We start from the raw sequence: 27,271 nt of genomic DNA on the forward strand, positions 1-27,271 counted from the left end.
CAAGCTGCACAACTGACAAAAGGTCTCTCTTCCAGAGACCTGCAGAATGCAGACCTGAACAGTGGTCAAAAGGCTGCCTGCCTGCGCAGGCAGCCCAGCGGATCCTCACAGAGAGGTTGCATTATTTGCACAACAATTCGCCTTATCATAGGCATAGGAGGGTTAGGCCCACACTGCAAATCTTTTTAGAGGACACCAGAGTTCTATATGAAGATGAGAAATGGAGGGAACAGGCATGTAGGCAATTACAGGTACTGGAGGGGGCAGAAAGGAAAACAGGACAGGACAGCTGACAGGGGTCAGGAATTTTTTGGCTGAGAGAGGCATAAACACCACATATTTTAAAATGTAATTCCGTGAGAGCCATAAAATATGTTTCAAACTGGGACAGTAGGGCTTACGTCCCTGTTGCTATGATGATGTGTATAATGTTGATCCGCCGGACAGCAAAAGTGTCAGACACGTCTGCAGCTTCTCTTGGGTTTCAACAACATCAGCAATTTCCACAAGAGCTAGACAGGAGAAATACCGAATAACAGCTTGTACAATTAGCTAGCTGACTTGGGGGTTGATTCACTTTGTAGGACGAGATCCCAGCACTTTGGCCCAATAGGCTGCCCTGTCAAGTGACAGGCAGACTATTGGGCCAATCAAAGTGCAGGGATCTCATCGTACAAAGTCACTGGATCTGACAGGGTCCACAGTGGGACAACTGGAGAAGCTGTTCCTTTTGGGGTAGTGCGAGTAAGTTAGTAGTGCATGCTACAGCAGTAAAGTGCACTACTTTGAACATTTTACTTGCCATGCCACACTAAGCTGCGCTGCTTGAGCAGTGTAGCTTAGTGAATCAATACCTACTGATTTGTCTGTATGCCAGATGAAGCCATCAAAAGAGGCACATATGGCTCCTGAGCCATAGGTTCCCTACCCCTGCTTTAAAGTGAACGGAGCATCATTTTAAGCTCCCAGGGAATCTCAATAGCACTTGAAAAATGCATGCCAACAACATGTCTCATTATTAAAATATACTTTAATTTTACCTTTTATTATACAATTAAATTTTAGCACTTAAGTGTTATTTGCCTTCTTCAGCAGGCCTGCCCGTTCGCTCTGGGCGCAGAGATTTCAGGCTGCTAAGGATTTCAGGCAGCAAAGTAATTGTTTTATTGCACTCATTACAAGAAGTAAACAATACCTTTTCATTAACAGAGTGGGTGGGTAATTAGGACAACTTCTCTTCAAATACCTTATTTAGAGGGAAAGTGTTAAGATAGCATCTATGAATTCTGTAAATAATGTAGATAAGGATGTTGAGAAGGGAAGGGGGAACATGGCAGCTCCTATAGCCAGGATAAATTCCAGTGAAAAGAAAGGGTGCTTAGTTCCCTTTAAGAATGCAGAAAGAAACATGGACACTTTAGGAGGAGTAGAGCCTGTAAGTCACAGGACTACCAGGAGAAGGCTTCAGTTATATATAGAACCCATTTATGAATACTACCAGTGGGGTTTTCGGGTAGTGTAGGAAGGAGTAGTAGAGCTTTTCATATTTTTGAAATTCTGCTTTAAGGGTGGTCGGTTAATGATAACAGTATCAGAATGAAAAACTTTGAAAAATTCATGCCATGTGCCAAACATAAAATAATCCTCTTTGCAAGCAGAATGTGTGTTAATTCAGGCTTGAAGCTGCAGTGTTTCCAGATGCAAAACCATTACCTAAATACAAATGAAATCTGCTGTGGACTCTCAGTATCTCATTTGTAATGTTTAAATTCCTTTGTAAAACAGCTTCACTTCACTTTATCTCACTACAGTAGAATCCCTTTATAGTAATCTTTAAGGGACCTGGACAAGTAGTTTGCTATATCAGGATTGGTTATACATTGTATATTGATACAGGCCATGGTTGGGATGTGGGGACTGGGTTTACTATAGCCAGAGGTTTACTATATCAAAGTTTACTATAAAGAGGTTTTTCTGTATTAATAAATTAATCCATATAGTCTTATGGCATTACATAATTAACCACTTGCCGACCAGTGGATTTTACACTGATCGGTGCTGCGTGGGCTCTACAGCCCGCAGCACCGATCAGGAGTCCAGCAGGGCGATCAGACTACCCCCCCTTTTTTTCCCCACTAGGGGGATGTCCTGCTGGGGGGGTCTGATCACCGCCGGCCATCTGCGTTTTGCGGGGGGGGCTTCTCAAAGCCCCCCTCCGCAGCCATTTCTGCCCTCCCGCTCCTTACCTCCCTCCCTCTCTCCGTAATGCGCAGGACGGAGTTCCGTCCTGCGCATTGAAGGATAGGCTTCAGCCTATCATATGCCGGCGATTCCCGGCCAATCAGAGGCCGGGGATCGCCGATCTGCCTTACGGCGCTGCTGCGCAGCAGCGCCGTATGATGTAAACAGCGGGGATTTCTTCCCCGCCTGTTTACATTTCGCCGGAGAGCTGCGATCGGCGGCTCTCCGGCTGTTCACGGAGACACCCTCCGTGAACTGACATGGAAAGGCCGCTCGATCGAGCGGCCGTTTCCATGGTAACCCGCAGACGACCAGTTTACGCCAATCGGCGTTAGCTGGTCGTCAAGAGGTTAAAGAAAATAAAAAATGCAAATATCTATTTATATGTCAGGTTAAATAAAGGCATTATTTTATCTTTGCTCTTCTTTTATCTGTCACATTTTTCTGAAGACATTTTATAGCAAGCCCTCCTGTGATGGAATGACAACAGGAGTCAGTTACTGTGGAACAGATTTATCCAAACCAGTGCAAGCAAAGCTAGAGCAAAATGATTGCAAAATGCACAGGGCAGACAATCAAAATCCTAGATCTGGGCATCTTCTCCTCTTTTGCATCTATTTTGCACTAATTTATATCCATTTTCCCTTCCCCCGTTCTTGACAAAGCTCTTCCCACTTACTAATCCTTTCAGTGTCACCCTATGGCAAGAAAATAACAAAATGATTTCAGACAATGGGATTCAATGTTACTAACAAGATATATTTCTACAGATGTAATGCTGGACTCTTTCACACTTCCCCTTTAAAAGATCTGCAACACCAGCATTTTATGTGGACCTATTATTACCCATGTTTTATTTCCTGGAAGTCTGCTTGTGCAAAGGCTGCCTATAATTTTACTGAGGTAATTTTTTAAGCCTGAAAGAGACCCTGTAGTAAGCAGGATATAGCTGCCATATTTATTTTCTTTAGAGCAATGCCAATTACCAGGCTACACTGATGATCCTTTGGCTTAACCACTTATGGCAAAATGGATGTTTATAAATATCTTATTTGTGCCCTATTAGTGTAAATAGGGTGCTTAATAAATGTCCATGCTACCGAAATGCATGTGTGCGGCGGGAGCGCACATGCCGATTTAACCCCTCAGTAGAGGACATTAAGTGGTTAATGTCTAAATCACACACCTAAAACAAGCCTTCATGGTCAGTGTAGTCAGACAGTCAGAACACCTGATCTGTTTAAAGTCATTGGAAATCTATTTTTTTTTTAAAAGACAGATACTTACCTAAGGAGAGGCAAGGCTCTGGGTCTTATAGAATCCACAAGCAATAAGGAAAAGGCACTCCACAGGCTTCAAACTTCCATTTGTTTTATTGCGAGCAAGGACACATACATGTTACGGGTCACCTGACCCTTCCTCAAGTGTACCACCCACAACACTTCCTTCCCTTATATAGGACAACCCATACAGATTACCCCACCCAAGTGTATCATTACATCATCACACATAGTAATTATATACAATATCTTATATTCCTATATTCCTATACAGGGAACTACTATACCGTCTACCCTGCAATGATTTGTGGAGGGGTCATCAATAATCCTACAGCATGTGCAATCCCACAATTTATTCTTTCCTGAAATAAATCACAGAAAACATTTGTAACTTACATACTCATTGGGCTCACACAATCTAATTTCTTTATCCACTCCATTTCTCTGCGGAGGTGGTGAATATCTGTCTCATCCCCATACGGGTCAGAGGGTACCAGTTAGAGGTAGTTACAATTGTGACACAACACATTTGATTTACGCACTTAAATGCCCCTGCAGATTGGTTTAGGTAGGGGAGACAACCCGCAATGTGAAGGTGCGCATTCAGGAACACAAACGGGGCATTGCAGAAGTCGGCAAAAATCTGGAGAAGGGAATTGAGAAGCAGAATGTCCCTGTAGGCCGGCATTTTGTCGTGGCTGGACATTCTGCTTCCCAGCTGAGATGGATGATATTAGACACTGTACCCCTCTTTGAAGAGGGGATGATAGAGAAAAGGTTTTGCTCCGCAGAGAAGTGGAGTGGATAAATAAATTAGATTGTGTGAGCCCAAGGGGCCTCAATGAGTATGTAAGTTACAAATGTTTTCTGTGATTTATTTCAGGAAAGAATACATTGTGGGATTGCACATGCTGTGGGATTATTGATGACCCCTCCACAAATCATTGCAGGGTAGACGGTATAGTAGTTCCCTGTATAGGAATATAAGATATTGTATATAATTACTATGTGTGATGATGTAATGATACACTTGGGTGGGGTCACCTGTATGGGTGGTCCTATATAATGGAAGGAAGTGTTGTGGGTGGTACACTTGAGGAAGGGTCAGGTGACCCGTAACATGTATGTGTCCTTGCTCGCAATAAAACAAACGGAAGTTTGAAGCCTGTGGAGTGCCTTTTCCTTATTGCTTGTGGATTCTATGTAGCAGGAGTGGTGAACCTGCAGGGAAAGTGCACCGGCCAGCTGCCTCATCCAGGTTAGCTACATCAAACACTAAGGTGATCTTTGAAGTGATCTGGGTCTTATAGAGCCTTCCCTCTCCTCTCCCAGGGCCCTTATTGCAGTGCTAGCTTCCCCGTTTTAATCCCCCACTGCGGGGGACTTTGAAAGTCTTCGAGAGCCCGAGTCCTCCCGAAGACAGACAGTTCTATACTGCATATGCAGACGTGGATGAGACAGGGCGCTCGCATGTGTGCAGTATGGAGCGGCCCATCTTCGGGAGCACTGGGGCTCTCGAAGACTTCTGAAGGCTCCCTACAGTGGTGGAGACAACATTATTTGACCAAATTAGTTGAATACTGCTACGGGGGAGCCATCACTGCGACCGTGACCGGGAAGGCTCTATATAGGACTAAGAGCCTTCCCTCTCCTTACGTAAGTATCCAGCTTTTCCTTTTTTTTTTGTAAATTATTCCCATTCACTTTAATGGTACTCGGCCTGTGGCTAGGCAGTCAGAATTATTTAAAAGGAAAGCAGTATGGTAGCCTCCATATCCCTTCATCTATAGGATCACTTTAAATCATGGACAGCTGAGCTCCTTGTGAAGAGTAATTTGTTTCACAAAACATGTAGAGAAACACTGCTGTTTCAACTTCAAGCTTAACCTGTGTGGAACAGTAGTACTGTAAAAGCCCTGTTAATAAAACTATGTGATCATATATTTACCTTTATGGTGGCCTTGAGCCATGTACAGTTATCTTTAAGAGGGTACAGTTGCGCATTGGATAACACTCTCACCTTGCAGCACTGGTGTAATCACAAATGCTGAATAATCTGGGACTAAGTTTATTTACAAGTTATAGCAGCTGCACATCAAACCATGCTTTGCTTTGTATGCAGTGACAGTCCACACACAGACTGATAGCAGGAACAGGAATGAACATGTCTAGAACAGCATACATAGAGCCCATACAAGCAATCATGCAGTATAACAGCAGTATATCACAGTGCCATCTACAGGCCAGAAGTATGAACACAACAACTGGGTCCCTGGTTTGAAACTGTCTGCATGTTCACAGGAGAAATAAACACTCAGAGCTGAAGCTAGAAATATATCCTTTGACTTGCGTCATTCAGGGGCTATGCACATAGGAATGTATGTCAAACAGTAGAAACATGGCATCTGTATTGCAGATTGCAGACCTAAACTTCAAGATATAGTGAAACAAATGTTTAAAACGGGCTATTGGATTTCAGCCTGGCCACATTGAAAACTATGCCATTTTGTTTCTGTGAACGGAGTTACACTTTAAGTTTAGCAGCTACATTCAAAAGGGCTTATAAGTAAACCACATAAAACTCAGTTTGCCAAGTTCATATGTGCTTGAGTGTAAAAAAAAAGATGAGTTTTTCTCTTTAACTTTGGGGCTTATACAGAAAAAAATTGCATCTGAGAAAAATATAACAACAAATAATAAAAGGTAGAAGTTTGACTGCTGGTAAAAAACACGCTTCCAAGGCTTTAAAGTGATTTTATCATGAAATTTGATGGACGAAGTGACCTTAAAGCTTTGCTTGCAGATAAACCAAATATTACAAGCAACAACACATCATCTCACCTGTACCTCCACTCTTCATAAAAGCATTCTCCTTTTTCATCCAACAAAAATTCTACCCACTAGAACTTCTTGTTGTGAAGAAGCAATTTACCATTTTATATTACAATCAAATGTGTCATTGTTATTTATTTGGCAACATTGCTCAGCAGGCTACAATATATGATCACACACATTTGGTGAAATTGAACCAATCCTAGCTTTGAAGGGACTGCTTCAGTTTTCCCACACAATGAAGTAAATTAAAATTTGTGAACCAACATTTGCTGTGGATGTAATGGATGACAGGTGTCTACATCTAAATGGTCAGAGATTATTCTGCTATGGGAACAGTAGCCAAACTAAGGCACAGTGCCTTGTTTAAAAAATTAGTCATAAATATGAATAAGAGGAATAAACACAAATTAAATTGTGTGTAAATAAATATGTCTTCACTGATCATATGGTGGTTTGTGTTAGTTAACTTATAGTATATATACATCTTAAAGACTGTCTAAATGTAGATAGGTGTTGCAGTCCATTACTGTCATGTATGGGTTTGAATGATTGCTAGCTGTATAAAATAATAATCGTGGTTAGCTGCGGCTGATAAGACGTATGTTGAAATAAAATTCTTCAATGTGGTGATTAGAAGGCTGCAGAAAAAGAGCTGCTGAATTCCACAGTGCTAAGATTAGTTCTAAAGACTTAAGGCACCGAGACATGCACAAAGAATATTGCTCACAGGGATCAGGAATTGAGGCGGCGGTTTGGGGCCAAGTGTTTAACAGATGAGTTGTGAGGCAACAGCTTCACAACATGTTCTATTGTTGTGGAGGGGGGAGCAGCTGCCAGTGGGAGGGGTAAGGAGGAGCGCAATGTGCTCAGCTGAGATGATCTGGTACTCCAGATCTCTCAGCAACATCTTGGGGTGGATTTGGGAGGCTGTACATATGCCTTGAACGAGAAACATCTAGTATGTGTATGAGGCTTAGGGTAGGGTTACACCATAACAGAGCAGTACCATGTAGATGCAGGCCCCAGAAATGGAATCTGCTGTCCAGAAAATCCGTACCAGTTGGAATTTACTGCGGCATTTTGTTGAGTCCCCTGTGTTAAAATGCAGGGCAGCGCGTGTGACCTGGCCCTACATTATTCAGAAATATCAGTTCTGTGCAGAAGAAATGTAGCACAATTGCTACCCTCCTTACAAATTAGAATCCTATAAAGTTTGCTTTACAGTCTTCAAACACATATTAACCACTTGCCGACCGCGCACTCATACCGCGCGTCGGCAAAGTGGCAGCTGCAGGACCAGCGACGCATTTCTGCGTCGCCGGCTGCAGGCTAATTAATCAGGGAGCAGCCGCTCGTGCGAGCGGCTGCTTCCTGTCAATTCACGGCGGGGGGCTCCGTGAATAGCCTGCGGGCCGCCGATCGTGGCTCGCAGGCTAAATGTAAACACAAGCGGAAATAATCCGCTTTGTTTACATTGTACGGCGCTGCTGCGCAGCAGCGCCGTAAGGCAGATTGGCGATCCCCGGCCAATCAGCGGCCGGGGATCGCCGCCATGTGACAGGGGACAGCCTGTCACTGGCTGCACAGGACGGATAGCGTCCTGTGCAGTCCAGATTGCCAGGGGGGACAGGGATGAGAGGGAGGGGGGGAATTTCGACGCGGAGGGGGGCTTTGACACCCAGGCAGGCAGGAGCGATCAGACCCCCCCAGCACATCATCCCCCTAGTGGGGAAAAAAGGGGGGCGATATGGTCGCTCTGCCTGCACCCTGATCTGTGCTGGGGGCTGCACAGCCCACCCAGCACAGATCAGCTAAAACAGCGCTGGTCCTTAAGGGGGGGTAAAGGGTGGGTCCTCAAAAGGTTAAAAAGCCCTTTTACAGCAGTTAAGAATTTATAAATATATTATGTAACAATATACCACTGCTCACCAAATACATTTGTTTTCAATTCCAGGTTGGCTTAAAGGACCACTGTCTCAAATATTGTCATATTTAAAATACACATAAGCACTTACAAATAAGAAGTATATTTCTTCCAGAATAAAATGAGCCATAAATTACTTTTCTCCTGTGTTGCTGTCACTTACAATAGGTAATAGAAATCTGACAGAACAGACAGGTTTTGGACTAGCCCATCTCCTCATGGGGGATTCTCAGGGTTTTCTTCATTTTCAAAAGCACTTAGTGAATGGCAGTTGCTCAGTCCAACTGACAAAAAAGTGTGCAGGGAGCAGGAAGGCTGGCCAGCATATTTGTGGAAATCTTTTTCAGGTAGTGTCTTTATAAAAAAATAAAGGCTAGGCTGAGAATTCCCCATGAGGAGATGGACTAGCCCAAAACATGTCGGTTCTTTCAGATTTCTACTACCAACTGTAAGTGACAGCAACATAGGAGAAAATTAATTTGAGCCTCATTTTACTCTGGAAGAAAAGTAATTATTATTTGCATGTGTTTACATGTTTTAACATTTTTCGCGATAGTGCTCCTTTAAGACTACATTTAAAAGCTGAATTTTCTGACCTGTCTTTTATACACAGGCCTCAGTCTGATGAAAATGGAAAAATGACATTTTGATCAAATTCATGTCAAGTCTTCTGAGCGTCATTACAGTGGCCTATGGCTGCCAAAATAAAGCTGAATATTTCAGAACAAACAAATGCAGTGACACTGTTTCTCCAATATGTTTTCTTTGCATTAAAATTATACAGTATGTATGGAACAAATATACTGGAATTTGTTTCTGTCAGTACAACACAGTAACCAAGCAGCTCGGGGAGACCCAAAACCACAAGGAGTGTATAGGGGACTAAAAGAGACCGAAAAGCCCTCTACTAAAAAGCAATGCTTAGGTTGGTTTGCCTTCTTAAAACAGAAGGAATTTACAATAATTCAGCTTTAACCCCCTTGGCGGTATGAAAAATACCGCCAGTGGGAAGCGCAACAGTTTTTTTAAATTTTTTTTTTTTTTTTATCATGTAGCGAGCCGAGGGCTCGCTACATGATAGCCGCTACTCAGCGGCATCCCCCCGCCCGCTTCGATCGCCTTCGGCGATCACCGATCAGGAAATCCCGTTCAAAGAACGGGATTTCCTGGAGGGCTTCCCCCGTCGCCATGTCAGCGACGTCGGGACGTCATTGGGAGACCCGATCCACCCCTCGGCGCTGCCTGGCACTGATTGGCCAGGCAGCGCTCGGGGTCTGGGGGGGGCGCGCCGCCCGGGTAGCGGCGATCGGGCGCGCGGCGGCGGCGATCGGGGTGCTGGCGCAGCTAGCAAAGTGCTAGCTGCGTCCAGCAAAAAAAAAAATTAAGTAAATCGGCCCAGCAGGGCCTGAGCGGCACCCTCCGGCGGCTTACCCCGTGTCACACACGGGGTTACCGCCAAGGAGGTTAAGTGAACATCTGTGATTACCCACAATGCACCGCTACTGAATTTGCAAATTATCTCTTTATGCCCCTGAAAGCCAGGCTAGCACCCAGAACCACTGGCATCTAGCTGGTGCCTGGCTTTCAGGAGCATAAAGAGATTTTCAGTTTCTGTCAGTGACAGTTAGGGCCCTTTTCCACCAGCGCGTTTGCACTGGCTGAATCGCAAAAACGCAAACCGCTAGCGATTTTACAATCGCTACGGTTTGCTTTTTAACATAGGAATCGCGGTAGGTCATTTCCACTACCGCGATTAGTTTTTGCCGGGAACGCGAACGCGCGGCGGAGCGATATTTGCCGCGATTTTGCTATGCAGTGCATAGCATAGCAAAATCGCGGCCGCGAACGTCGGGGAATCGCCGGTAATTGCGATTCAGCAATCGCTAGCGTTCAGCGTGAACGCTAGCGATTGCTAGTGGAAAAGGGCCCTTAGGGACAACAAATTCAGCTTATGATCTCATGTTGAAGCCTGTTGGTAGATCTGGTACTCTGCATGTATCTGGCAGTAGTTCACTTCCATATTTCAGCAAAAGTACAGCAAATATTCCTCAAATATGTGATTTTGGGGCTTTTGCAATAGGGAGGAGACATACAGAATCATCTTTAATTGTAACCACTAAGTAGTTCACAGAATTTATTGGTCACATTCTGTTCCTCATTATGTAGTAAACTGTAGTAAACTGATGCTTCCACTTACCTTCCTTCTAAATCCACAATTTCTTTGTCTTCTATGTTGTTTGGATATGCTAATTTTTGAAGGCACTTGAACATGGTGATCATGTTTTTTCATTTGCTTTGCTATTGTTTGGCTACATCATTTTCTAGGCTAATAATACATGTCAATCAAGTTCTTTGGCACTTTTTTGACCAGAGCAAATGTTAAAAATAATGGCCCATATGCAATCAACTTTTTCTCCTGAGTTCTCTCCTAGGAGATACTTTTTCAGTCTTCAACTTTTCTGTACTTTGCAATGGAAAAGTACCAAAAAGTAGGTGAAAAGCAAATTGAAATTAAAATTATTTTGAGTATTTACTTGTTTACTGGTGACTTAAACAGCATTTTATTGAGGTTAAGGTGTGAAAATATCATCTAGAATCAGAATCAGAATCGCATTTATTTCGCAAAGCCCGACTAGGAGAAAACTCAGGAGAAAAAGATACTTGCATATGGGGGGATGTTTGTTCTCATCTGTATTGGAATCTAATAGACACATTATGGATTTATTATGTGAGTGAAATATGGGGCAGGGCACTACATGCAGCAGGTCCCTGTACCTTTTGCATTTACCCTGTAGGTGATACATGTTTCCTGGTCTTGTTAGTACTGTTTTAAAGGATACCCGAGGTGACATGTGACATGATGAGATAGACAAGTGTATGTACAGTCCCTAGCACACAAATAACTATGCCGTGTTCCTTTATTGCTTTCTCTGCCTGAAAGAGTTAAACATCAGGTATGTAAGTGGCAGTTCTGGTCTGAGTCAGTACTGGGTCAGACTACAGTGTGACCCTCACTGATAAGAAATTACAACTATAAAACACTTTCCTAGCAGAAAATGGCTTCTGAGAACAGGAAAGAGATAAAGAGGGTCAATAGTTCATAGATGTTAGCTCTTGCATACTTCAATGAATGTGTCATTGAGCAAAAACAATAAAACAGTTAAAACTTAAAACGTAGATATAAAAAAAAGTAAATATAAAAAAAAACTGTGGAATATCTTAAAAAGTCATTTTTAGAAGAAGGAGGATAGATACAATTGTTTATTTCATTAGTTTATTTTCACCTTGGGTGTCCTTTAAGTCTTTATTAGTGCTAGGCAATTATGCCATTGATACTTAGTTACTAGTGGTTAGATGTAAAAGAATTCCACTGACGCTGGTTACAAAAATGCACACATACCTCCTTTGCTTTTAACCACTTGCCGACCGCACGCTTATACCGTGCGTCGGCAAAGTGGCAGCTGCAGGACGCAAGCTGCAGGCTGATTAATCAGGAAGCAGCCGCTCGCGCGAGCGGCTGCTTCCTGTCAAATCACGGCGGGAGGCTCCGTGAATAGCCTGCGGGCCGCCGATGGCGGCTCGCAGGCTAAATGTAAACACAAGCGGAAATAATCCGCTTTGTTTACATTGTACGGCGCTGCTGCGCAGCAGCGCCGTAAGGCAGATCGGCGATCCCCGGCCAATCAGCGGCCGGGGATCGCCGCCATGTGACAGGGGACGTCCTGTCACAGGCTGCACAGGACGGATAGCGTCCTGTGCAGCCCCGATCACCGGGGGGACAGGTAGGAGAGGGAGGGGGGTGAATGTCGCCGCGGAGGGGGGCTTTGAGGTGCCCCCCCCCCCCCCCGCCAGCCACACGCAGGCAGGAGAGATCGGACCCCCCCAGCACATCCTCCCCCTAGTGGGGAAAAAAGGGGGGTGATCTGATCTCTCTGCCTGCACCCTGATCTGTGCTGGGGGCTGTAGAGCCCACCCAGCACAGATCACATAATACAATGCTGGTCCTTAAGGGGGGTAAAGGGTGGGTCCTCAAGTGGTTAAATTTCAGCACCATAATCCATCTGTTGTTCAAAGTCTTTACCTGTTGTCTTTTTTTCTTTTGTATTCTTCTGTCTTGATTGAGAAGATGTTAGTCTGCCTTCTGTTTTTGCCACATTCCCACAGCCAAATGCCAGGACCCCCTGGAGTTAGCATATATTTGATTGTTTTTTGCTAAGTATTGCCATTGGACCAGACCACTCGACCAATAGAAACCACTGGTGCTATATTTGAATTTCCTGCTGAGGAGTCTAGACTAAATTAGACTGTGTGTTAGAAAATTAAAACATTTGGCAATGAGTGCAGATGGCAAGGCAGCGGCTCTTCAATCAAGGTAAAAAAACACAGATCTGTTGCTGCCAGTGTAGTGCACTCAAATGTCTAATAGATTTCAGCATGAAATCTATCGGAAATCTGTGCATCTGCTGCCACCTGCCGGGCCGCACTAGCCTCCACCTTGTAGTGTGTACCCCCTGGGCTCATTGTAAGTGTTGCAGAGCTCACCAGTCCACTGGTCCTCCTCTTCCTCCTGTGTCTGCTTTACATAACTGGCATATTCACCAAACTATTCTATGCAGTACAAACAGTGTTATCTTTATTGGAAGATATATTTTTTTTGCCTAATGTGAGCTTTCAGATGTTTTTGTTAGAACATTTAAGGCCTAGTTCACAGTGCTCTGCAGGTCAACTTACTGCCCATACAATTCTATGGGCCTGTTCACAGTATTGCATTGTAAATGATGTGTGTTTATGTGACACTGAAAGCTTGAAAATGAGCTGGAGCACACAAATATTTTGATTACAGAAAAGAGAAAGGAGACTGGAAAATAAGCCACAACTGTCAAATATATATTTGTTATTGTTCTTTTTTTGTCAATGACTCTCTGGGTTCAAATCTCGGCTCTTCCTGTTCAGTAAGGTAGCACCTATTCAGTGAGGAGACCTTGGGCAAAACTCCCTAGCACTGCTACTGCCTACAGAGTGTGCTCTAGTGGCTGCAGCTGTGTCGCGTTGAGTCCGCCAGGAGAAAAGCATGATATAAATGTTCTGTGACCTGTCTTGTGTCAAATTATTTTACAAAGCTCAACATATTCATGTTGAGGGAATGGTTATTGATCTTATGGAGTATAATAAAAATATGTATTAATACAAAGTGTGAATGTCCCACCTTTTAATGTCTGATGTGCTAGCAGACTTTAAAAGGTGGAACATTCATACTTTGTACACTAAAAGCAGAAGACCATGTCATACTGGGGAAAACATACACATGCTGAATTAGGTATGTGATATCCTACTGATACACACACATTCTCCAATACCTCAAGTAAACACAATACAGATAGTGGCCACTTTTATTGCTAAAGTTGATAGGCTAATAAGTGTATGTTCCATTATGGAATAAGCCCAGCTAAGGTGTCTTATAAATATCAGGTCAGCTAAGCTCAATTGCAGACTCCCTTTATAGATCATTCAATAGGAAAAAGAGCCACATTAATCTATGTCATGCACTGATGAGGATCAACCAATCCAAAAAACAACATCTGTATGGATGTTAGATTATTGTGGCTCTGTACAAGTAACAAGCTGACACATCATTGCATTACAGCGGATCTGGAGGTGTGGTTAGCGTACAGGGACAACAAAGGATGATTTGCATATTCAGCAGTGATGCATCGTGGGAAACTTCATGCTCACTCCAACCTGAATTATCACAAATACTTACTGTTTTAAGAAGGCAAAATTTTGTTTCAAATGCAAAAAGGCAACATATTAATAAACAGAAACTGAACAATTATAGATCTTGCCTTGGCAGGATTGTCACATGCAGACTCAAATTGTAAGCAAGGGGGTTAAATAGCAGTAATCAGGTTCCAACGTTCATAGGGGCATAATGGTATCAATTTGTAGAGCCAATATAACTCTAAACTAGTGTGTAATCATGCTTCATTTCCTATTGCATGGCAGAGGGTGTTCTTCTGGTTTTAGTGTACTGATGGTGCTATTTCACATTTAAATTTGGGGGATGTTTTGGTGCTTGGGAGTACGTTATTGGTTTTGTTACAATGTGCCTATTTTGGAAAGAATCTTGTAGTGCAGTTTGTTTAGTTTGTTTATTGTCTGAGATATTTTTGTTGTTATTTATCTGTAGTTACTAGCTACAGTCAGAATTATCATATACCAGTTAACAGAGGTCCAATATGCCATAAGGGCCCATTCACACTTGCAATCGCAAAACACTAACGATTACCATTTGGGATTTTTTTGGCATTAATTGCGAATATTTCACTGGACATTTTCACGTTTTTTTGAGCGATCGCAATTGAAATACATTGCAATCGTGATCGCTCAAAAAATGCTAAAAAATGCTGCATGTAGGTAGCGCGTTTTGCATTTAGCGCTAGTCGCAAATCGCCATTGCCCTAAAGCATTCTTTCAAAACAGGTTATTCTCTAATACATCAATATATTGCTTTGTAAAATTAATCATGTAATGCATCAGGTCTATACTACCAATGCATTATTTTGTGACAGATAAATGAAATACCAACGTGATTCATTTGTATGTCACTGCTCACTAATTGTTCTAGTTTGTAGAACTTCGCAGAGATGTCGGAATATGTGCACGACCATCCTCTTTCTCGGTAATAGATCCCTGTAGAGAGCTCACCTCATGGAATAAGCGCTGTAATTATTCATGCTTAAAAAACCGAGCTGAGATGCATTTGACCTTCCTGTCATGCATTTAACAAATGTCTGCCGATGCTCTGTCTGTACGTCCTCCATAATACGGTTAATTATAAGGGTATTTACATAGAGACTCTCGTCTTACAGATACTATCTTATTAGTGTCTTTATTGTATCTCTCTCTATTGGTCTATATGAATTTGAACTTGTTCTATTTAGCTGTCATTCTCATTGCCAGCTACAAAAGTTATTTTTGTTAATTATCAGATAGCTATATTTTCTTCACACACACACACACACACACACACACACACATATATGTATATATATATAGTGGTTTGCAAAAGTATTCGGCCCCTTTGAAGTTTTCCACATTCTGTCATATTACTGCCACAAACCTAAATCAATTTTATTGGAATTCCACATGAAAGACCAATACAAAGTGGTGTACATGTGAGAAGTGGAACGAAAATCATACATGATTCCAAACATTTAAAAAAAAAATAACAGCAAAGTGGGGTGTGCATAATTATTCACCCCCCTGAGTCAATACTTTGTAGAACCACCTTTTGCTGCAATTACAGCTGCCAGTCTTTTAGGGTATGTCTCTACCAGCTTTGCACATCTAGAGACTGAATTCCTTGCCCATTCTTCTTTGCAAAACAGCTCCAGCTCAGTCAGATTAGATGGACAGTGTTTGTGAACAGCAGTTTTCAGATCTTGCCACAGATTCTCAATTGGGTTTAGATCTGGACTTTGACTGGGCCATTCTAACACATGGATGTGTTTTGTTTTAAACCATTCCATTGTTGCCCTGGCTTTATGTTTAGGGTCATTGTCCTGCTGGAAGGTGAACCTCTGCCCCAGTCTCAAGTCTTTTGCAGACTCCAAGAGGTTTTCTTCCAAGATTGCCCTGTATTTGGCTCCATCCATCTTCCCATCAACTCTGACCAGCTTCCCTGTCCCTGCTGAAGAGAAGCACCCCCAGAGCATGATGCTGCCACCACCATATTTGACAGTGCGGATGGTGTGTTCAGAGTGATGTGCAGTGTTAGTTTTCTGCCACACATAGCGTTTTGCATTTTGGCCAAAAAGTTCAATTTTGGTCTCATCTGACCAGAGCACCTTCTCCCACATGTTTGCTGTGTCCCCCACATGGCTTGTGGCAAACTGCAAATGGGACTTTTTATGCTTTTCTGTTAACAATGGCTTTCTTCATGCCACTCTTCCATAAAGGCTAACTTTGTGCAGTTCACGGCTAATAGTTGTCCTATGGACAGATTCCCCCACCTGAGCTGTAGATCTCTGCAGCTCGTCCAGAGTCACCATTGGCTTCTTGACTGCATATCTGAGCAGTGCTCTCCTTGTTCGGCCTGTGAGTTTAGGTGGACGGCCTTGTCTTGGTAGGTTTACATACTCCTTCCATTTCTGAATGATCGCTTGAACAGTGCTCCCTGGGATGTTCAAGGCTTTGGAAATCTTTTTGTAGCCTAAGCCTGCTTTAAATTTCTCAATAACTTTATCCCTGACCTGTCTGGTGTGTTCTTTGGTCTTTATAGTGTTGTTGCTCCCAATATTCTCTTAGACAACCTCTGAGGCCGTCACAGACAGGCTGTATTTGTACTGACATTAGATTACACACAGGTGCACTCTATTTAGTCATTAACACTCATCAGGCAATGTCTATGGGCAACTGACTGTACTCGGACCAAAGGGGGCTGAATAATTACACACACCCCACTTTGCAGTTATTTATTTGTAAAAAATGTTTGGAATCATGTATGATTTTCGTTCCACTTCTCACATGTACACCACTTTGTATTGGTCTTTCACGTGGAATTCCAATAAAATTGATTCATGTTTGTGGCAGTAATATGACAAAATGTGGAAAACTTCAAGGGGGCTGAATACTTTTGCAAACCACTGTATATATGGCTAATGTAGCTATTTAGCAAATTAGATTTTAGAACATAGTTGTTTGACTTTTCAGTCTACTGCCATATAGCATGGAGGGAAGTGAAAGTGTACACAAATATTCAACCTCTCTCTGTTCTTGGGTGTAGTCCCATCATGCCTTAAATCTACAACCATTGTGCCAGTCCCAAAAAATCCTAGGATAACCTGTCTTAGTGATTATCGACCAGCTGCTCTAACCCCTGTCATCGCCAAGTGCTTTGAACGACTGGTAGCCACACACATCAAGGCCTCCATCCCAGTAAATCTAGATCAACACCAGTTTGCTTACCGAACAAATAGATCGACTGAGGATGCCATCTGTGTAGCTCTCCATGCTGCCCTCTCACACCTGGAAAAGCCCAACTCCTATGTTAGGATGCTCTTTGTTGACTACAGCTCAGCATTTAACACCATTGTACCTAGCCAGCTGACCAACAAACTCCATGCACTAGGTCTTGCTCCCTCCATATGTACTTGGTTATTGGACTTCCTTACTAATCGCCCTCAAACTGTCAGACTAGGAAAACAGACATCCTCCACCCTTACCCTGAGCACTGGCGTGCCACAGGGCTGTGCATTAAGCCCTCTCCTTTATGCACTTTTCACCCATGACTGCCAGCCTATCCATACCTCAAACATAATTGTTAAGTTTGCAGATGATACGACTGTCATTGGGCTTATATCAGACAATGAGGAAGCTGCATACAGAGAAGAAGTTAGGAACCTGACTGCATGGTGCGACATTAACAACCTGTTATTAAATACAAAGACCAAAGAAATTATTCTGGACTTTAGGACCACCAAAAAGACCACTCACCTACCGCTAATGATCAATGCAGAGGCTGTGGAGAGAGTTTCCAGCTTATAATTTTTGGGAGTCACCATCGCAGAGAACCTGTCCTGGGCTGACAATGCTTTAGCTCTAACTGGCAAAGCACAACAACGCCTCTACTTTCTGAGAAAACTAAGGAGCGCTAACCTCCCACAGAAGCTGCTGGTTAATTTCCACAGATGCACTATAGAAAGCGTTCTGACCAATTGCATGATGGCCTGGTACAACAGCTGCACAAAGGCTACTAATGAAGCCCTGCAGCGAGTGTTAAAACAGCAGAAGCCATTATTGGCACTGAACTACCATCACTGGAACTTTTGTTTAATACTCACAGTGTGAGAAGGGCCAAAAACATTATCAAGGACAACATTCACCCTGGAAATGCCTTGTTTGAGCTCCTTCCATCAGGTAAACGTTTTAGATCAATCCGCACACACACAAACAGACAGACTGAAAGACAACATCCGCCATAAACTTGATGAACTCTGAATCCTCTCTGAAATAATTAACACTGTGTACAAATTGTTTAAACATCTGTAATACCTGGCATACTTGTATAATTTCTTCTCTTCCTTGTTACTATCACTATGTTCCTTATATGCACCGTGGGGTTGTCATGAAAAGTAATTTCGTTGTGTTACACAATGACAATAAAGTGAATTGAATTGAATTGAATTGAGGTGACATGTGACATGATAAACATGTGTATGTACAGTGCAAAACATACTAATAACCTGACAGAGTTAATCTTTAGACACAGAACATTTCTATCACACTTTTCTCCTGGCAGACTCAAAGCACTAGCACTGCAGCCACTAGGATGTGCTCTAAAGCAGTAGCAGCATTAGGGAATCTTGCCCAGGGTCTCCTACTGAATAGGTGCTGGCTTGCTGAGCAGGCAGAGCCAAGATTCAAACCCAGGTCGCCTGTTTCCGAGGCAGAGCCCTTAACCATTACACTATCCAGCCACTGCTAGGCATGCAAGTAACATCTTCTTTCTTGCTGGTACCTTGTCGAGAATATCGTAAACCTCACTGCAAATTACAGCCATAAAAGTTTTCCTGACAGAATACAATTTCTGAGGGCAGGGGAGAGATAGAAAACGGTCAATACTTCATGTATTTTATCTCTAGGACACTTACTAGACTGCCAGTGAGCTGCGGCAATAAAACATTCAGGCCGGTTTACACTGAATATTGGCTGCGGAAGTGCAGTGCGGCCGGGGACCGTACCGCACGGCCAAAAAGAGGCCTTCAGGGACTCTTGTGTTAGTACGCGGTAATCCCTGTCTGGCAGCAGGCCAAGCATTATGTTCACTTCCTGTTGGCGAATCGATGACGTGTGCGGAAGTGTATTGCATGCTCGAGGCGTAAAACTGTGCCATAGACTTACATGACTTCCAGGCTGCCACGGTAACATAGGTATGAGCTTGCGTTAGATAGGGTACTTCTGGTACAGCGCACCACACCGCAGGCAGTATGAAGTCCCCCATAGACTTTCATTGCCCTAGAGGTGGGCTGCGGTAAAATCCTGCACCACACTGCGCCAGTGTGAAAGGACCCTCAATCTACTTTGTAAATGTTTAAATATAAAATAAAACCATTGGATATCTAAAAAAGTCATTTTTAGGAGTTAGAGGATAAATACATGTGTTTATCTCTTTATTTTCACCTCATGTTCACTTAAAAGGGAACCTGCAGTAAGATACATATTGAGGCTGACACATTTACTGTATTTGCTTTTGAACAGTGCAGATTTCCTGTCTGTCCCGCTTGTCCTCTGCCTCTAATGCTTTTAGCCATACAGCCTGGACAAGCATGCATATTAGGTGCTCAGACTAGATTAGCTGCATGCAGATTCCAGATTTATCTACCCCTCAGACTCATGTACTGTTGAACTGTGAATCTTATGAATCAGAACTGGTGCAGTCCTTAGAAGTCTGTAACCAGCCTTAAGCTCAACACACACCATACAATCTTGGTTGTACAGATTTACCAAATCTATGTAGTATAAGGGCCAACAGATTGAAAATACCTAGTATGATTGATTGGATAAGCTCTTATACTACATGAAAGTGGTAAGATTGAACAACCAAGATTGTATGGTGTGTGTTGAGCCTTAGGGTCTGCAGTGCTGGACACCAAATACTTTACCTATACATTGTATCCCCAACTCTGCTAATTATTTAACTTAATTGATACTAAGTAGTTTCATTTCATATATTTAAGGCACACCTATACTTAAAGGAATCATCAGGCTAAAAATAAAAAATAAGCTTTACTCACTTGGGGCGTTCTCCAACCCCTTGCAGCAGACTATCCCACGCTGACCGCTCCACTCTCCGCTGCCGTCCCGGGCTCCCCGCACGGTGCAGAGGACGACTTCGAGGTCGTCCTTACTGCACCTGCGTGAAGCGCCGCTGTCAATCATGGCCACATTGTCCGCGGCGCACTGGGCAGGCACAGAACTACTGCGCTAAATGTGTTATGTGCTGCAGATAAAACACACATTTTATTTGCCCATTTGTCCCAGTTATTACAATGTTTAAATTGTGTCCCTAGTACAATGTAAAAGTGATAATATTTTATTTGGAACTAGAGGTGTCTTTTTTTTCCACTTAGCGGTTTTGTTATACTATAACAATAAATACAAGCCTTTACATACAAAAATTACAGTAATATACCCTCATAACATATATATTAAAAAAGGTCCCCAAGGTAATTATTTATGTATTTTTTTTTAAATTATGTGTTTTTTGTCAAGTGTTTTATTTTGATAACTATGGGGTAGGGGTGGAACGAGTTAAAAAAATATAAAAATGTATTTAATTTCTCTATTTGATAGTATATAATAGTGTGTTTGGGTGTATTTTTACTTTTTGGCCAAAAGATGGCGCTAGAGATGGTGATTGGGTTTCGTGAATGGGAGCCTGCCTATCGCTGCTGCAGGCTCGCATTCATTACAGACACTGTGATCGGGTTTGGGAACAGGTGTTTCCCAATCACCCATCATGGAACGGCGGGATTGTGAGGAAGGCGAACAGAAATGGAGTGGCTATTGCGAATAGCGAAGGTAAGTAAACAATGTGTATATATATGCCCCTGATCTGCAAGTGAAGCACACAGGGGCATATATATGTGTACCGCGGATCCGAGACTGGTTACTACAGAATATGTAGTGGAGTCTAAGAAATTGAAGGGTATAGCCAGTCATATTTTCTGACTTGCGCTGGAAGATATAGTAAAACTAACATGTTTTGTTTACACCACAGTTGTACTTGGATTAGTTGGTAGCTTTCAGGTATTTCCAGATTCAGCTTTATTTAGTAAACCAAATGATTTAAGAGCTTAACTTTAAGTAAACTGTACTTCTCTTGCTTTCTTTTCCAAGGACATGGAGGAGTTAATCAGCTAGGTGGTGTATTTGTAAACGGCAGACCCCTTCCGGATGTAGTTCGTCAAAGAATTGTGGAGCTTGCCCATCAAGGTGTACGGCCGTGTGACATCTCAAGGCAACTTCGGGTCAGCCATGGATGTGTCAGCAAGATACTTGGCAGGTAACAGAATGCATTATGATTATGTTAATATTTTTTATTTTACAAAATACATCTGCATACATTTGGGGCTTCCACAATAATCTGAAATTGAAGCCTGAAATCTATGCTAAAGCACAAACATGGCTGTTGATTGAATTACCACTGCTGACTTGAATGGGGGCCATCTGTGGTACAACAGCAGTGGTGCTCACCGCCAGGTCGTGATCACGCTTACGCGTGGATTCACGACTATTTTGACGCATTCCGCCTCGGACACGCTAAGCCGTGAATAGATTTTCAACCACGAAAATCTACTTCGGCTTCGCGTGAATGCGGACAGAAATCCGCATTCACGCTCGTGAAACCCGGTGCTGAAGTCGTGGTTTGCGGAAATGCGTCAAACTATGCGGAAGTGACACATTGCAGGCCAATCAGAGTGCCCCAGCCAGGCCCTAGCAACCAATCACAGGAGGGGAGCTATGCCCTCCCCTCCTGAATATAAAGCGGCGGCCATGATGGAAAAGCTCTGTCCTTGCTAGACTGTGGTGCTGAGAGGATTATCTCCAGGCCATTGTTGTTTGAGCAAGTGCATTTATTGTGTTAAAAACAAAGCGTTTTTTTTGCTAACACTGCTCTTATACTGTACACAGTTAGCTAGTCAGTGAGTGATTGCTGTAGTTAGTTGTAGTCAGTGTAGTGTAGTGGGAGTGTGGGAGTCTAGTGATTATTTAACTGTGTGTAGTGCAGGCAGGTTCAGTGCTGCAGTGTAGTCAGTGTAGTGGGAGTGGGGATTATCTGTGTGTAGTGCAGGCAGGCAGGTTAGTGGAGCTGCAGTGTTCACTTGCATATTCCAGTGACAGTTATACACTTGTACTATTTGCAGGCAGCCAGTCACACCGCCGGCGCCGCCACTCTCTGCCAGCGCTGTTCATTCATTCTGTCAGTGACCTTGTGCCGTGCCCAGTGCCCACTGCTCGCTCGCTGGCATATGAGCATCTCATTACACAGTGTGACATCCTTGTGTGCCCACTGCATCCTTCAGTGACCTAGTTGTATATCCAGTGCCCACTGCTGTGCCCACTGCATCCTTCAGTGACCTTGTACTGTGCCCACTGCATCCTTCAGTGACCTAGTTGTATATCCAGTGCCCACTGCTGTGCCCACTGCATCCTTCAGTGACCTTGTACTGTGCCCACTGCAACCTTCAGTGACCTTGTACTGTGCCCACTGCATCCTTCAGTGACCTAGTTGTATATCCAGTGCCCACTGCTGTGCCCACTGCATCCTTCAGTGACCTTGTACTGTGCCCACTGCATCCTTCAGTGACCTTGTACTGTGCCCACTGCATCCTTCAGTGACCTAGTTGTATATCCAGTGCCCACTGCTGTGCCCACTGCATCCTTCAGTGACCTTGTACTGTGCCCACTGCATCTTTCAGTGACCTTGTACTGTGCCCACTGCATCCTTCAGTGACCTAGTTGTATATCCAGTGCCCACTGCTGTGCCCACTGCATCCTTTAGTGACCTTGTACTGTGACCACTGCATCCTTCAGTGACCTTGTACTGTGCCCACTGCATCCTTCAGTGACCTAGTTGTATATCCAGTGCCCACTGCTGTGCCCACTGCATCCTTCAGTGACCTTGTACTGTGCCCACTGCATCCTTCAGTGACCTTGTACTGTGCCCACTGCATCCTTCAGTGACCTAGTTGTATATCCAGTGCCCACTGCTGTGCCCACTGCATCCTTCAGTGACCTTGTACTGTGCCCACTGCATACTTCAGTGACCTTGTACTGTGCCCACTGCATCCTTCAGTGACCTAGTTGTATATCCAGTGCCCACTGCTGTGCCCACTGCATCCTTCAGTGACCTTGTACTGTGCCCACTGCATCCTTCAGTGACCTTGTACTGTGCCCACTGCATCCTTCAGTGACCTAGTTGTATATCCAGTGCCCACTGCTGTGCCCACTGCATCCTTTAGTGACCTTGTACTGTGACCACTGCATCCTTCAGTGACCTTGTACTGTGCCCACTGCATCCTTCAGTGATCTAGTTGTATATCCAGTGCCCACTGCTGTGCCCACTGCATCCTTCAGTGACCTTGTACTGTGCCCACTGCATCCTTCAGTGACCTAGTTGTATATCCAGTGCCCACTGCTGTGCCCACTGCATCCTTCAGTGACCTTGTACTGTGCCCACTGCATCCTTCAGTGCCGTTGTACTGTGCCTGGTGCATCCTTCAGTGACCTTGTACTGTGCCCACTGCATCCAGTGATTCATTACTAGCAACATGTCTGGCAGGGTTTCGCGGGGTGAGAGGAAAGGGAGTTCAATTGCCTCAGCCACTTCTGGGACTGCTCCACGTCCAGGGAGAGGACGCCCAGCTGTACGTATGTTGCCATGGTCCTTCTGTGCTGCTGAACTGACCGCCCGCATTGTCCTCCTCCTCCTGACTCAGTCGCTTCCACCAATGTACTCTGTCTGCGTTCACACTGCCCGGGTCACCGGGTGCATTTCATTTTTTGGCCAGCACTATGACGCTGCGCTGCTACTGCTACCACCAGTATGTTGCCATGGTCCTTCTGTGCTGCTGAATTGACCGCCGGCATTGTCCTCCTCCTCCTGACTCACTCGCTTCCACCAATGTACTCTGTCTGCGTTCACACTGCCCGGGTCACCGGGTGCATTTAATTTTTTGGCCAGCACTATGACGCTGTGCTGCTACTACTACTACCAGTATGTTGTCGTGGTCCTTCTGTGCTGCTGAACTGACCGCCCGCATAGTCCTTCTCCTGACTCAGTCGCTACCACCACTGCACTCTGCGTTCACACTGCCCGTGTCCACTGACAACTCTGCTGCGATGTCATTGCTAATTGCTGCAAAAAAAACAAAAACAAAAATTACAAAAACCTCTCTGGGGCCTTTTTGGCGTCAGCCACTCATCCTCCTCCAGCGGTACCTTCGCCGCCAAGTGCCATTGGAACTCGCCTTCACCTCTTTGACTGCTTAACGCGTATATCCCTTTTTAAAACCACTTATTACCAATTAATATCCCCATTTAAAGTGTTGATTTCACTTTAAAATCCATTTTCTCTAGAAAAAAATTTGGGGGGGAATTTTTTATGTTGAAGTTATGTTGCCCCTTATCACCTCGATAATCCATGCAATTTGGGGGATTGTAGCATGTATGGGGGCTTTGTTATTAACGTTAAAAGAAAATCCGCCTCCGGGCGGGAATCCACGCGTGATTACGCCATTCACGGCAGAAAATCCGCGTGGTTGCGTGGACGCGGACGAAAATCCGCATGCGGCGGGGCCGCATGCGGATTTTTTTTTTGCAACCACGCGGATTGCCGAATTCGTGGATGAGGCACATCCGAGCATCCCTATACAACAGGAGGATTAGATGTTGTGCCCCAAGGGCCTCATCCCTCCTGCAGTTGGAGGTACAGCTTCCCCAGTAGTTACGGCTCTGTTTCTGATCGTTGCAGTCCTTACAGGCAGTGTGAGAAAAAATGTCCACCTCCATGTTAAGTGGTACTCTGCTGCTGAAAACCAGTAATGGGCAGCATGGTGGCATAGTGGATAGCTCTTTTGCCTTGCAGCGCTGGTTCCCCAGTTTGAGTGCCAGCCAGGGCACTATCTGCATGAAGTTTGAATGGTCTCCCCGTGTTTGCATGGGTTTCCTCCATGGACTCCAATTTCCTCCAACATCCTAGAAACATATAGATAATTTAATTGGCTTCCCCCTTATATTATGATAGACACATGACTATAGAAGAGCTGAGATTGTGTGCTTCTCTGAGGGATAGTTAGTGACAAGACTATATATACTTTGTTAAGCGCTGCAAAAAATGTTGGAGCTATATAATAATAATACTATTGCCACACCAAAAAGCAATGCCTGACAACTGGGAAAAAATCCTGATCTTGAGTTAACCTTCTGCCGCCCGCGTCACGCCAGCAGGCGTGGCCGCGGCGGCAGCCCCAGGACCGCCTAACGCCAATTGGCGTAAAGTCCTGGGGCTCTGTTTTGCATGAGATCGCGCGCACGGTGCGCGCGCATCTCATGCTCGGAGGGCGGAGCTCCGCCCCGCCTTCAGTCTCCGAGCGGCTATTGCCGCTCGGGAGACTGTTAGACGGCGATCACGCCGTCTATTTACTAGGTGCAGCGCTGCGATGAGCAGCAGCGCTGCACTGGGGACAGCCGTGTGACACGGCTGTCCCCATGGGGGACAAGAGAGCGATCGGCTCTCATAGGCAGAAGCCTATGACAGCCGATCGCCATAATCGGCTGGCTGTGGGGAGGGAGGGAGGGAGGGAGGGAGGGAAGGGTCTTAAAAAAACAGGGGTTTTTAAACAAAAACGACAAACAATAATATTTATTTAAAAAAAAATAAACATGGGGGGAGCGATCAGATCCCACCAACAGAGAGCTCTGTTGGTGGGGAGAAAAGGGGGGGGGGGGAATCACTTGTGTGCTGAGTTGTGCGGCCCTGCAGCTTGGCCTTAAAGCTGCAGTGGCCAATTTTGCTAAAAATGGCCTGGTCACTAGGGGGGTTTAGCCCTGCAGTCCTCAAGTGGTTAAAGAGGGACTTTACTCAATGTAACTTAATAATTAAAATTCCTCATATTTTACAATATTTATTTATATTTATAAATGATCTACTGATTGATGCACATTGTAAAATGTTTCCTCACCTAGATATATGTATATTCCTAGATTTATCACAGGTGGTAATAGCTATACTGTTTGCAAAGGTACATCACTGTGGAATGTTTGTTTGCTGTGTGATCCAAAGTGAGCAGAAACCCCACCCTGTCTCCCAGAGTGCACTGAGAGGAGAAAGTTTTGTGACATCATAGCTTAGGCTAAACATCACTGGGATGACAGAGTTTCCTACCAGTATACAGAAATAGAAGTACATGTTTATGATGCTTAAACCAGGATTATTAATATAAGATTGGGTACCCAGAAAAATATATTTCATTCTGCTATGTGCTGTTACAGTGGTTTAAAAAAAAAAGAGAAAAAAGAAAAAAGGTACTGTGTGTCTGAGAAGTTCCTGGCAATTGCTATAGAGCTTTATGCTCGTCTAGGGAATGTCTTTGGTGACTGCCAGCAGATAGCTGGTGATGCAATGCTACCTTCAATATGGATTTTGTCAGTGAAAGTATTTATAAATAGAGATAGCCCGAACGGTTCGCATTCGAACGCGAACACGCAAACTTCGGTGGTTCGCATTCGCGGTGAACCGCGAACTATATGCGAGTTTGACCCGCCCCTATACTACATCATTAGCCTAAACTTTGACCCTCTACATCACAGTCAGCAAACACATGGTAGCCAATCAGGCTACACTCCCTCCTGGAGCCCCCCCTCTTATAAAATGCAGGCAGCGTCGGCCATTTCCCTCACTCGTGTGGCTGCAGTAATTAGAGAAGGGAGAGTTGCTGCAGAGACATAGGGAAAGCTTAGTTAGGCTCTTGTTAGGCTTGTTACTTGCTTCTGCCGACACTTATTGCTAAAAAACTAATTTTTTTACTAATTGTATTGATACCAGTCACTGCATACCTGTTCAGTGCACCTACGTGAACGCATGCAGTGTTATATTATATACCAGTCACTGCACCTGTTTACAGTACCTGTGTGTGTGACAGCTGCACATTTGTAATACCAATCACTGCATACCTGTTCATGTTTACTACAGCTGCATGACAGAAGCACGCAGTGTTATATACCAGTCACTTTACCTGTTCACGGTACCTGTGTGTGTGTGACAGCTGCACATTGTATTGATACCAGTCACTGCATACCTGTTCAGTGCACCTACGTGACCGCATGCAGTGTTATATTATATACCAGTCATTGCACCTGTTCACAGCACCTGTGTGTGTGACAGCTGCACATTTGTAATACCAATCACTGCATACCTGTTCATGTT

General features: G+C 44.1%; 1 protein-coding gene across 1 annotated transcript in view; it reads left to right on the plus strand.

Annotated features, from left to right (window-relative positions):
* The window catches only part of PAX5 (paired box 5), a 274,887-nt gene that overhangs the window by 26,071 nt on the left and 221,545 nt on the right, over positions 1-27,271 (plus strand). Inside the window, exon 2 of the mRNA XM_068271308.1 lies at positions 21,181-21,346. Within this exon, the coding sequence (XP_068127409.1) occupies positions 21,181-21,346 (166 nt within the window). The remainder of the gene's footprint in view (positions 1-21,180; positions 21,347-27,271) is intronic.

Source organism: Hyperolius riggenbachi, chromosome 1, assembly GCF_040937935.1.
Source record: "Hyperolius riggenbachi isolate aHypRig1 chromosome 1, aHypRig1.pri, whole genome shotgun sequence".
Classification (NCBI taxonomy): Eukaryota; Metazoa; Chordata; class Amphibia; order Anura; family Hyperoliidae; genus Hyperolius; species Hyperolius riggenbachi.